The sequence below is a fragment of the Varroa jacobsoni genome, unplaced genomic scaffold, assembly GCF_002532875.2.
Source record: "Varroa jacobsoni isolate VJ856 unplaced genomic scaffold, vjacob_1.0 scaffold_101, whole genome shotgun sequence".
NCBI lineage: Eukaryota > Metazoa > Arthropoda > Arachnida > Mesostigmata > Varroidae > Varroa > Varroa jacobsoni.
This window is the reverse complement of record NW_019213003.1, coordinates 38238-52478: the sequence shown is the minus strand read 5'-3', so window position 1 is coordinate 52478 and position 14241 is coordinate 38238. Positions and strand designations below refer to the sequence as shown.

Here is a 14241-nt window from a genome sequence, read left to right as displayed (position 1 = left end):
ACAGATAATGTTCCCGAAGGCAGCAGTTAATGGTTGACAGGAGCCCAGGCAGGTGCATCATTTATCCATGCAACCCTCCTAGTTTACTAATGACAATGCTCTACGACGATCAATGGATCAAATTGAAATAACTCTACTAAGCTGTGGGTACTTTTATTTCAATCGTGATGCAAACTAACCTATCGGCAGTGACAATATATTTTTTGGTAGATTTCGGGTATTAAAATATCTGTGTCCTCTGTATGCGAGACATTTCTTGTAAGAGTACGCTCCTGATGGAAAGCGCATTGGCTGAATGTGATACATACTGGCCGCAAAGAGGTTGGTGTTAGTGGGGCAAATGGAAGGAAAAGACCCGATTTTACCATATCTGACGTGATGTTGTCGGACCGGATAAGCTTGATCTTACTCACAAAGAACGCATCCGAGAGAACGCCGCTTGGTCTCCGCTTTTGACATGAACTTGGCTTCGAAAGACAACTTTGTATTCGCGAAATTGGATTAGCTGTTAACCATTCGAAAGGAATTACTGGAAGTTCTCTTTTAATCCTCCCAGTTATACGCGAAGATTGTTTGTTCCTTTTGAGTTCAGTGTTAGACGCATGTCCTCTACCAACCCTTAGTTGGATCCTACAGGGGCCTGCCTGTCATCTAATAGCACGCTCGACTTGTCGCGCGATAGTCGACGGGAATTTCTAAAATAATAAATTTGGGCTAATCGATTTTAACCAATAGTTCGAGCCCGATATTTTTATAAATCTATATGTAATTGATGTGAAAAACTACTCATCTTCAGTCAAGCATAATACTGGGTTTTGTTTTCTTCTCTATTCAGTGTGTGTATGTTTACCGGCAAGAACAAGCATAAACGTTTGTATGTGATCTTCGATGCGGTCATCGACACCCTTCGGGTCAAACAGTAGCCATAAGTTGATTATAACGAAGGGAGTCCAGCATGACAGGAACGCCAGAACGATCACAACTGAAAGCCGTAGTGTTTTGTTACGATGTCTGAAATCAACCAAATCAATGTAACTTACTGAACTTAGTTAGAACGATTCATCCGTGTACGTTTCGGTAGAAGGAAGCATGACAATGATTTCTAATCTATTACTACTACTCTAACTGACGAAACCAACGACTTGTATTTAAGTACGACCTTAAATTTCGACTACCAGATGGCTCTTGTACGAACATTGTGACGGGATTAATTTTACTACCAGAGGGCAATGCCTACCTCTCCATCATTTTTGGGTCGGATCGCCGCAACTCGATCCGAAACAGAATGGTCTCCTGCTGCGACGACTCACCAGACCTCCGGAAAATTTCTCGAAGTATCTTCAAATAGCACCACACGATCAGCATCAAGGGTATCCAGTATATAGCAAGAAGAAACTGGATCGTGTAAGCCTGGACACAACAGGAAGCACATTAATTTAAACTATGTAACCACCTATATATCAAACAACTAGCTAGTTAAATAAAGTAGATCTGCACCAAGATAAAAAATATCTGCTATTACAAATTGTGAGCATAAAATTAGGACTAAAAGAGCAAGCGTATTAACTCTAATTCGCAATAGCCGATGACGGTACGACATAAATTCTAATATTGTAAAGATCACTTACTTCTACGCTAGAAGAGCGGAGGATGAAACTGATTAAACAATCTTTGTTTAGTAACTTGAATGTGCTCCGAACGCGGTCAATACACAATGATCTTATTAGCTATTGCATGCCAGTGCGCGTTTCGAAGCAGTCTTACGTCTCGTGGTCACGACACTGTGTGGCCAACACCAGACGGGATCTAAAGTTGGAATTGAAAGTCAATTTGCTTTGTTTAAGGTTCCAGGCGAAGAATAGTACTATACCGATTGTTTTTACCCGACACAGGATGTGCGAAGGCAGCTAATTTCATTAAGCTAAAATTGACCGGAGCGCTTCCGAAAGCGTCATTAAAGACTGTTGAATCGAGCTAGCACACGAGACGCGTGACGTATCTTAGCAATCTATTAAATAGCTATTCCCAATAAATCCATCAGACCGTGGCACGCAGCGCACGTAGACGCATTCACTATTCGAATTGGTTTTATCATGTAATATCACATATCTCAGAACGCATGCATTCGCTTATAGATTGTAGATTTTTCGTTTCACTGGATTTATATTTAATTTTTTACTAATCCTCGTTCACGCGGTCCAAATTGGTACGACCAGAGCCGGGATGTATAAATAGACGCAGTGTCCTGCGTCTAGAGCCTGATCCACAGGATTTCCAAACTAATATGTCAGACGCAGATTCATCGGATTAGTTTCAAGAACCAAACTTAATTGTTATCTCTGTAATAACATTTGCAGAAATCGTCAGATCCACGCGTCTGATTCTGTTGAAACATCTATGTAGATGGCGACGAAGCAGAGCTATCCGTATCTGGACAGTTCGTACTTTAGTTCACTTAATTTATCATAGAACTTGTAATACAGACAGTGGAAAATTGTCAAGTTATCATTGGTTCTTCAACATGCACCAATGGCGCTCTCGGACGGCTGGACTACTTTACATGCGGGAATATCGATTAACGACTTGCGCTCAAAAAAAAAACGCAGCGAACGCAGATTCTAGTACGTCAAAAAAAAAATTAGAGGCTATATGTCAAAAACATGAGGTAACGACACGTTTCATTTATTCTACCTATATCTACAATCTATTATTTTTATTATTAGGCAAAGTGGAGTACACTGACATCAGGTATCTGTTCAGTGCCGAGTCTGACCATACGGTGCCATCACGAGCTACCAGCGCTTATGGGACGGACGGCTACTGTTGTGCCATTCGATGGTACCTGCTATCAGAGAGCTACGCTGTAGCACATTTGTATCGCAGCCCTAGATCTAGCCAAATCTAAAGTGTTACTCGTACAATATGTCGTATAAGTACCCAGATGAATGAAGCTTATCACGTCTGAATGAATGATAATTATTAAAACCTTTTTTTCATTAGGGTTGTTGTCAGAGAAGAACGCAAATGTGACACACTGGGTGAATTTTTCGATGTCAGGATGGGTGAGTGAGGAAAAGATGATGGTCTGAGGGACCGAACAGATGAAAGACACCATCCAGGCTAACGTTAGCATCATCTTGCCTCGCCGATGGGCGTCGTTTACCTACAAACGGATTGAATTGCAATTAGAAAAAATATATACATTTTAATTAGCGATAATTGGATTATTAAAGAAAACTGTGAAATAAATCATTCAAGCTAGCCCCAAGCTAGATGCATTAAGTTACTAGGCAAGCAATGAGTCGTTATTTAATCTTGCTAGTTGTAAACGTTCTAAGAGGCTACGTTGAAAACTTAGCTACTACGGCTAAAACGCGCGCTCGAACAAAAATTCTGCAAATAATATTCATCCTGGGCGCCACCCCTCTATCAAGCAAAACCTTTTCAAGCACACCCTGTTTATTTACCCACTCCAGTATCCCGCCCACTTAATTGTTAAATGATATATGCCTATAGTAAAGTTGTTGTCCGGCGGAAAATGTATATACAGACAACAGTTGAAAGCGACGACCTCAAATATTTCCCTAATAATATGAACGCAGTCCATCTACTATTTCATTGAGAAAGGATCAATCGGTTGAGTGCCCCGATCTTGAAACTAGCCTACCTGTAATGGATGAAGAACGGCGAAGTAACGATCTAAGGAGAAGCAGACGAGAACAGTCGAACTGAGATAGATACCGAATACCCTAAAAAACATCAGGACTTTACACGTAAGATTACCCGCTAACCATTGGACCGTAATGTTCCAAGCGATCTGAAATGAATGAAGCGAAAGGAAATGAAAAAAAAAAAAAAACTTTTCGTCTTAGTAAAACCGTACGGCGCTCATTATCTATTTTGAGTAGTTGTCGTATTAAGAACCTACACTATCACACGCCTTGTGTGTATGTGTATGAGTGATCCCAGGGGCACAATACAATTCTATAGCTGCAGACCTTTCTTAAAGATTATTCAGTTTCAAGGATAGATAGACCAGTCTTCCTGATCCGCATCTATTTGGCAAAGATTAGTAAGATTTAGTAGGATTTGGTAAGACAAATGCTCGTTTGTGTCCGACTTCGCGCTTGGTCGCAAATCAACGTAACGGTCTTTGGAAATGATCTATACAGTCTGACTTGAGGATACTGACGTGAATATCACAGATATGGAACAGAAGGACCTAATCTCTACCACTCATCTCAATTTTGCCGCATATTATTAACTGTATTCTTCGGAGCAAGTATCCGTATTGCTGAGAAGAACCGCCGGACAATTTCTCGCTAACATTTCCTCAAATAATTGGACCTCTGCGCAATTTAGCGGATAGAAAAATGCTTCATGCTGTTCTATTTTGTAAAACAATGGTCAGCTGAAAGATCAAGAAGGCCCTAAATTTGCCATCCTATTTCTGTGAGTGGCACTGAAAAAATTGACTCGCCAGAACGACTAAAGCATTTATTTGGGCTGCAGAAGTTAACGGCTGATTGTCACCAGCCGATAATATTAAAGTAATACCACTAATATTATTTTCTTCTATTTCACAAAGATGGGATCAGCCGTTGGCTGCCTTTTCAATGAGCCTTCAGCAGTTCTCCAAACATTGACAGAAATAAGATCTCAATGCTTCGCCCTGCAGGTTATAGTAGTTTGCTTCAGTTCTGTATAAACGTCATACGTATTTTTCCCTCATCGAGATGAAAAGTCGAGACGAAAAGAAGGATAACTCAACTAGCCACCTGAACCTATAAATCGTTTCTTGTGGTAGGTCGATTCGGTTCTATAACCGTACATCAGAATGAGTTTTCGACGTTGGCCTTCTTCCAGGCTACAGCAATTTTTTCTGTGGATGAGGAAAAAATACTATTTAGCCTAGTCTAAAGGAAAAATCTACTATAAAATATATAGGAACATTCTGCAGACCGTCACGTTTTAGTGTTCCGCCTCAATGGCTAACTAGTTATTGTACCACGCTACGTTGCCGTGAACGGCATGAGGGTCACTTAGACAAGAAAAAGCTTAGAAAATGGAAACATGCTTGACGTTAAACTAATGGACGATTACTCAAGCAGCGCATTTCGCACAATGATACGTATTGCGGATTGAAAGGTCGTTCAAAAACACTGAACTAGATACGACCGGATAACTGCTGGTCACAGCGCATCGAAGCCACGCATGGTGGCTTATAGTATGCAGAGATTAACCGAGATAGGAACTAGAATTAGAGATGTGTGACTAGATTCAATCTTCGGCCATGGAAAAATTTACGTTGAAAGACTACCATATTCAAATTTAGCTTTCTAACTAATTAAACTATAGAAAAAGATGTATGTTCTTAAGTGAAATCGCTAGATTTCGCAGTAACGTACGTGTGTGTATTTCCATGAAGCTCAAGTATAAAGAGTCTATCCGCTGCAAAGGAAAAGGTCGATAAAAGAAAGAAAAATGTTCAATCTTGTCCGCATACTAAACTCGACAGACAACCTACTTTTAAATATATACGATCATCTTTAACGACCGATATCAGTAAGTAATAATTTTATGTAAGATATGGTAACTAACGCATTATAAGTATAGGATTATGCTACTCTCAGTGTTCATAATTTGCCCCATATGCCATGCATCAGGAAAGCCCTCGTGTTTTGCAAATTTACACGATTAAATACATGGCTTATTAACGTTTTGATTGCTACTGCTTGAAAATTGAATCTAAGGAACAGCACAAGCTCTGGAATACATAGTTTTCTTATGTCGTTTTGTGTTGTACCAACTTTCAGATTGTACATTTACTATATTCGACATAGAAAAACGGGCTCAGACAACAGCTGGTTAGAAATCAGTACACGGCTACAAACGAGGCTACCACATTGTAGTAGCTGTTAATGTCCTTCGTTTAGCCAAAGAACCACATTTTGTGCTGGAAATCACCTATCTGATGATATGTCCAACGGCGACACCGGACGTAAAACTTTAAACATTCAATCAGGGAAATGACAAGCGAATGGATATCGTATTATGACTGTACGCCAACGAACAAACACGTTACATAATAACACAAAAAGGAACGTAGGAAAGGTCGATTCGTCTCCATCACGCGTCCGTGCTGTTAGGAAGGCACAACTAATGTAACATGAGTTCGCCCTTTGAGTGAATAGCTCGGTGCTCGCCGTCAGAAAAGGCTCTTAACGAAACCAGGTTTCGGTATTATCCGATTCAGAAAGCGCGGTTTTGCCACCGACACTCCTGCCCGTGTCGTCTATGGTCTATTGTGTGGCAACGTTATGCCGAGCGCTTGGGTGCCTCGAACATTGCCGAAACATCAAACCGGCTTTACTAGCAAACGTAGGAATCTAACGTATTATCGAAAACCGGATTTAACGAAAACTACGCAAGGTCAACGAAAAGCAAATAGGAAAACGAATTTGCTGTCAGTCCGTCTGTTCCGGTTGCATAAATGGAAATTAGAATCGAAACATAAAAGCTTTGCCTTGTATGTACATCGTGGCGTTTATTTCTTTATTAGGCAGTACTATATAATGTCTGGATGTTTCTAAAACAATTATTCTAATTATCATCCATATTGTTTTAGCGGATAGGAAAATACGTATTGGGCCAGTTGCCAAGATAACGTCCATCCTTAGTTGTTCTCCGATCTCCATCTGGCAGTAATAGGCCTTTGCTGTTATCTCCCCACATAAAGCCACTGGGTGCCCTGCAAGCCATCAGGTGTTTCTATTGGAATTACAGATATATTGCTCGGGTCATTTAATGAGAGATCTGCTTTGATGTCCCTGTGGGAGACAACTTGCTCGACCCAGTCAGACGACATGCCAGGTCGGCTAGGGCTCAGAACATGTTTGAGATCAGTGAATCAAACCGGTCGCTTGATAACGTATGATATCATATCATAGATGACATTAGTCGGAAGGCCAGCTTCGTCGCCACTTTCGTCGTCGACGTGCCGCTAGCATCAACATCGGTCAAGTGCACCAAACCATTAAAAGAGACTGCTGCAGGCAGAGACGGGAGGTCCGAATCGAATTATTATCACTCCCTTGAGCTTGCTGATTTGCGCGAATATTTGTTCTGCTCTATTTTACGCATACAAATAGACGTGGGCATGTATTCAGCGTACAGCGTATAAGCTGAAGTCATACAAACACTGTGGATAGATGTTTTGAGAGATGTATGAACATAACAGTATGGCGCTAGACTGCTAATCAGAGGGAAGAAATGCATTATATTATTGGATTTTTACTAAAAGGCTTCATTGAAGAAAATCTGTATTGTGTGTTTGTGTCGCCGGACGGCTAGTCAGAAAAACATTTGATTTCATTGCGTAGGAGCATTGTATGATACACATCGTCAGTGTATACGGAAAGCTTGTAAAGCGATTTTGTTGACTGTTAACATTCAAGTGACTATTTCGAAATGAAGCGAACGCTTCTTTCGTTATGCAATGGAAACAGCCACCAAAGCGAATGCGTTGTTCTAAAATCTGCCTGACTCGGTTAGGACTGACTTGGACGAACCATTATGTCGGTGAAAGCGCCAACGCTTAAAAGTACGATCTCCTTCCTCGCACATCTAAGGGTGCAAATTCCTTCACCATTTGCAATAACGAATACAGATCAGAATTTTGAATAATATCGTCTTCTTCCACCTACTGAAATCCCAACTAGATAGTGTTGTTCCGCAATAGGATTGAGCGTTGTCCAATCAGAACTGATAACCTTCGCTTATTGAAATGAGGACGGATTGCGCCGTAATATCTATGAACCGGGCATATACAGTGTTTTGGAGCCAGTTAAAGTCAAACGGAAGCCGAGCAATGTAAATATAAGTTGAAAATACCAAGTAAGTTCAAAGTTAAAACCATTCACTGATCCGCTCAGATTTAATAGTCGACGAAAAGAACCGTTCTACTGGTAACAGTGATTAGGCAATCTATTATATAAGTTGTATATTAAAAATATTCAACTAGTGTTGTGTATGAGCCGAACGTACTCTGTCTCGTTTTGTCTTCTACGGTATAGTAATGGCTTGCACCGATATCAACTAGAAGGGAGCTCGATATTTAAAAGATGGAATAACGTTCGTAAACGCCTAGGGTTCCATCTCTTATGTAGCCTAAATTCAATCATTAGACCCTTTGTCCATGATGCGTATTCCCATGTGGCCCATTACATATAACAGATGGGTGATTACAAGGTAAAATGGCTAGATTTCCTAGGAAGGCATAGGTACATATAGAATTTTACAACTGTGAACAATAATATTTAGTAACCCTAATTAAGAAGTCTATAGACGAATTAGAGCTATGCAGGATGAAGTGGTTCTTCTTGAGTGCAGACTGACTAAACGCTAAGATTGGATTTCTTTATAAAAGTTACTGCAAGAAAACCAAGACTAAAAGCTCTACAATCAGAAATGCTTTTCGAAGTAGTCAAAGTGAACAAAGGCTGACATTGAGAGAGATTTATGCACCGTATCAGATACAAATGCCGGTGTCAGACATTTGTTCTCTAACTTAATTCAAAGAGTGTATGCTACAACTATTTAGTCTTTTAAGTTCCAATACATCAAACCCCTAGCTAGACTACAAACAAAATAGAAATCTGAGAAGTTGATTGTCTGCACAATTAAGAAGCATTCTTTTTCACAGATAAACTCTCAAAAGACTTTCCAAAATAACATTACGAATCAAAGCTACCAAAGATTGCACCTTACCTGACTTATCGTAAAAACCATCTCAGGATGGAGCTGATTGGTGTAGAGATCCGACTTCATGGACCGTTTTTTCTTTTTTTATTCGATTACAGCCATAAAATTTATCAAGAGCGCATATCATAAATACTGCGACGGTTACATGTTTTGCTCTTATATAGAATAGGGAAGTATATTCTTTTTTAGCAGAACGTGACGCTTTGGTCCTCTTTCTACTTCCCTGCTACGGTGCATTAACCGATGATAATAATAATAATGTAGATATATATATATATATATATGCATGCACACAGGCTAGACTTCAGCGCCCAAAACTGTGCCATTTCCGCAGCTCGGTAGTTTTAGGGACAAATGTAAACACTTATAAGAAGACATGTCTTTGTCTGAATTGAACGCGCGTGTGAAAATCGTAACTGTATTGCGCACCGAAAGTATCATCTTCACTGACGTTCAACGTGCTGTCTGTTTCAAAGCATTGGATGGTTGAGACAACTGCAGACGTCAACGAGAACAAGCTGCCTGATTATGTTCTTATGTGGCTTTAGGGAATGTGTACTACGAGGAGACACAGCCATATGGGTTTCGTCGCTTCAGCGGCAAGCAGTCGCCTGTACAACAGTTCCAGAGGTCCGACCTCGATTCCTGCTTTCCGCTTCGCTATTCGTTCTTTGAACATTTGGAAGATCGCTCCGAGGAGCGAAACTCGTGCAGCTATTATTGATGACAAATGCCGTGCGTACTGGTGGTAGTATCTAGGCAAATGGGGTAGCAGTTGGTTGGAGGTTCCATAGCTTGGGCAAATATACAGAACGTGACTGAACTAGTTGAGATTGCGCCATTAAGCACGCCACGTTACGAGTGCCTATGAGGAAAAAATATCATTCGTGCCTAACTGATGGCGGCATCGGCCAAAAAAACTGTTGTAGTTAGAAACGGCGCATAGGTCGGCCAATAAATGCAACCAAGAGAAAAAACGCATTTTTTCATATGAAAATTAAAAAAACAATGGTCAAGTAGCAATGCCACTTGTAGAAGCACTCATCTTAGTCCAGTTGAAGGATTCGTCCGCACGTACCGTTATAAACCTGATCTTAAACTATCCACAAAAAATCTATAACCCCCCCTCCCTCCCTTCCCCGAAGTACCGAGGTTCCTACGAATGTCATTACTGAATTAAATCTTAACCCCATTAAGGTTTGTTCCCCTCTCGCGGCTTACGATTGTTGGTATTATCATCTAATTTATGGTGTCGATAACATTTGTTCAAGATACATGGACATCTGATTCCGTGTGTAAGGCGAATTCGGCGACGCCTTGGTAGAGGTTTTTACAAATGACTTGTGATTTGGTTTCTGTTTGTAAGCGTATGATGAGATGACAGGAAACTGGTTTAATCCAATGATGTTTATTATTTATTTATCGCACACGCCTTAATGGCGAGCGTCTACCTGTAGGGCAGAGTGACGACAGCAGCGATAATAATATTATATATGTGTGTACACTACTATGCGCCCTAAGCGAAATAAGCTCAGATCGATGCCGGTGCGTATGCCACTGGTAACGAAACCAAGACGGTTGGTAAAACCGTACATCAAGTATTGGCTATGCGTCGTTATCATGTAAAGACCAGCCAGACGTTGGGTTTATCGCACTGGATCCTTTATTAATATGTTCCCCTATTTTTTCAAACACCATATAGCTCACACTCGAACAGAAGTGCTCAAACGAATGCAAAGATATTTTTTTTTTTATCATCTGGAGCATACATGCGTGTTTCGTATAGGGTTCAACAAACTCGATAATATTAATGTCAAGATAGAAAATATAGATACAGATTGTACATTTACCAAACGTATGGGTTTAGAAGAAAAATCTCCAAATGTCTACTCTCTATTAGCCTATATTTTAAACGATACAATGAACATGGTGTCGATCAATTATTCGTCATACAATGAACCTTGTAGAACGATGATAACTGGCCAAAATGACTTATCTCTTAACTGCCAGGAATAGATATTCTGGTACATTAGACGAACCGCGTGATAGAATATATAGCTGAATAGAATATAAAGTCACTCTTCTTCTAATGATTACAAGACCGTATCGGGTAGTGGGTCGCCGAATGACCTCCATATCATAAGCCCCGTTACACTGGCAGGGACCACTAGTAGGCTGGTTCTCCTTAAAATCGTTAAAACGAATCCTCTTAGGCCACCAGCAACGGGGGGTCCACTAGCGACACACACCCTGTACCCGAACTACCCTATACTTAATTAAATAAGTGAAGACATTCATTTTTTTCAAAACAAGCAGTCATACGACAATGTGCTATAGGGAAAAAAAACAACACCATATGCTTTCAACGCATGTCAAAGCTATCCATGCACCGGCCAAGACTTTTACTTAGTATGTATGACACGATAACTATGTTCATTATAACATGCACACAAAAATGCCAGGTAAACGTATCGATTATTAAGTTGTACTAATTTCATATTTACATTTGATGCAGGAGCCAGTCCGGAAATCTGGAAAGCGGCCTATTGTGGCTGTACGATGGAGGTAAGTTATTAAACTATGTGGAATGGAAAAAAGTTCGACACAGCCGTTAGTTATTTAGCGAATTTACACATTGAAAACCGTGACAAATACGCAATAAATTTATGATTCTAAAAGTTATCAAAAATCGGCACGTATAAGCTGAACAGCTCGTATGAAATAACGTAACGTCTTTGTACCGGAACGAGCTCCGACAGTCGGTTTACTTCTATCGAATTTTTAGTAACTGCCGGGAATATAGGGAAGCAGCTGAAGTTTATTATTATAGCTAAAAATAGGTTTGAAAATTTTTGTGCGTCTCAAAAATGGCTCCAGTCGGTAACACAACAAGTTGTTTTTTTCTCTCTTTTTTCGCGTTACCAAAAAGACCAGTAATTTCGACATTGGATACTTCGATACAAATCCTAGTTCGTTCTAACGGGAGTGTTTCCATGACCACAAACCTTCCATCTCACGGTTCAGCCGTCCCAGTCATTTCGTCGTTCGGTCGCTATGGTCTTCACTATCTTGAGTTACTGAATGGCTAAACATGCTGTTGAGGAACTCCTGCCCTGTCTTGCCCTACCCTACCCTACCCTATATTTACCTTCATCATCACTTCACAGCTATAAAACTTTGCTCAGTTTCGCTATATTCGATCCGGTGGCTTGAGTTTTGTCTCGCAGTGACAAAAAATTAAAGTTGGTCGAGCAAGTTCTAGATCAAGTAAAAGATTTCATCGTATCCTGGCGGACTAAAATTAATTTTGAGTAGGCGCTTTGATTAGCGGACGAGTGCGCTTAGAACTGTTTAGTAGCAGTGCTTTATAAAGTCGTCGGGTATCTTCCATTAACAGCTTTTGGGTTCTATTTTCTTAGAGAATCCTAGTGTGCAATTTCTGCTGGTTCAAAAAATACACCTCAATGTATGTCTGAAATAACAATGTGGTCAACTTTGATGGAATAGCCACGTGAAGCTATCGAAGTATAGCCAAAGCTTTTTTTCTTTCATAACTCTCGGCTATGGGAGCTTTTTTGCGAGCGGGCTCTAAAATCTGTCAACGTTTAGGCAACAACTGTCGTCCTAGTACACTTCCGTGACATAAATTTGCGCATGCAGAACTGTTCAATCCGCGCAGAGGCGTTATTTTATGACTTAAGCAAATTAAGACTGTGTTGCCCCGCAATGCCTTGTTGTGTAGGATGCTGTAAAACATGACATTTGCCATTATCTTATTATGGGTGGTATGGTCTGCGACTTTTTTGCTTCAGATGCGCCGACAAATCGAGTGATTCCTTATGGAATCGAAAGTTTTAGGACGCCGATTGTTTATAACAAACGCCGATTGTTGTAACCATTTTTAGTGATATCAAAGAAGCCGCATGAGAACAGCTTATCATAGTTCGACTTCTTAAGGATTTTATGGTGATCCATTTTAGATTAGTGTATGTTTACGCAGACGTCATTAAATCTTTGACTATAAATTATACAGTTGGGATAAAGTATCGTATCGGCAGTGGATCCGCTTTTCTTCCTAAAGCATATTTTACTAGAAAAAAACCTCACGAGTGCACTGATCTGAGGTTTAATCCAAATCCTCTTTTGTCAAACAGCAAATGCTACCGAATGAGCGCTTCGCTTCTTCTAATCTATGAACACGACGTTTGCCGAGGTTACCCAATGTGCCCAGTCGGGTGTTATATTGAAGCCTGTCATCCTAAGTCAGGTTACCTTGACCTCGAAATCTCGCGAAATGTAATCATTTGGTCGATTAGTAATAAAGTTGCCTTTAAATCTAAAAGATATAACTAGCAATATGGACCTGCGCAGAGTACCTTCTCGCTATATAATGTCTAGGACTGAAAGAAAATACGAAATTCACTCGGACCTTATAGGATAGATATATCGTATATACCATATAAGTTGGTTAAATTCGAATATGTAAATAATCCAAAAGCGTCGAACCTTTTCACGAGCCTTTTTTGTTAAAACACACGTAGATCGTCTGAATTCTCACAGCGACGTGATGTCTCCGTGTTGATGGATGCGTTCTCTAACCAAAAATATTCTAGTCATAGAACTGGATACCGACTCGAAAACATGTCGGGCCATATCATGCGCGAATGGCGGCTCGAGCAGGGTTGGGTTCGTTGAATAAGTTGCGTTTAAGAGAACCTTGCAAGTTATGCTAAGGTTAATCTGGGATAAAATTACCTTTTCATCTGTGGGTCGCTCAAAATATTCCCTATTAAAAAAGGGGAATGCGCACTTTGTTTGTCAATTATTGTTTCAATCCAGCTCTAAACCGTATTAGGGTGAAAATTATTGAACCAATGAAGACAAAAATAGAAATCTGAAAAACATCGAAATGGCACGGATTTAATGATTAAATTATTTAATTAATCGAACAAAATGACCGGAAGTTGCTACTTGTTGTCAAGCAAACATACATTTTCCCGAGTTACTACTGTATAGTGAAAACGGATTAGGGTAGATCATTTGTAACACTGAATTTGCTTGTGACGGTGCATAAATTACAAGGCAAATCGCAGTCATCAATGTGGTGTCTCAGCGACGCATGTCGCAGATTGAAGGTCTAGGCATATCACTCGACATAACGGCAGATGCATACGAAGACAAGGGACGTCCGTTCAACCTCTAGGACGAAAATCTGAAAACGTAAGGTTTAGTAAAAGTTTAAAGTAAAAGTTGCGAACTAACTAGATTGTCCTGAAGTTACTGTCGAGCTTGTCATTTCTCACTCATGATCGGAAGCGCGTAGAGAATGCATACTATAGTTTCTTGTCGGTCAGTAATCCTTGGCATGTAGACGAAGCGTGATGAGTCGTTCTATAAAATAGCCGAAACTGACGATTACAGGGGAACCAAAAGTCCCGAGTAGGCAGCAGGTTAAACACACAATCCCATGTTTCCACA

The 14241-nt window shown here is 40.2% G+C and overlaps 1 protein-coding gene across 6 annotated transcripts in view; it reads right to left on the bottom strand.

The window, feature by feature from the left end:
• LOC111265132 (adipokinetic hormone/corazonin-related peptide receptor variant I) overlaps nt 1-14241 on the bottom strand; it is a 36206-nt gene that overhangs the window by 4736 nt on the left and 17229 nt on the right. For all 6 annotated transcript variants that reach the window (XM_086970293.1, XM_086970303.1, XM_086970310.1 and 3 more), the window contains 4 exons: nt 3668-3817; nt 2987-3163; nt 1238-1410; nt 851-1011 (listed from right to left, as the gene is read on the bottom strand). In XM_086970293.1, the coding sequence (XP_086826419.1) occupies nt 851-1011; nt 1238-1410; nt 2987-3163; nt 3668-3817 (661 nt within the window). The remainder of the gene's footprint in view (nt 1-850; nt 1012-1237; nt 1411-2986; nt 3164-3667; nt 3818-14241) is intronic.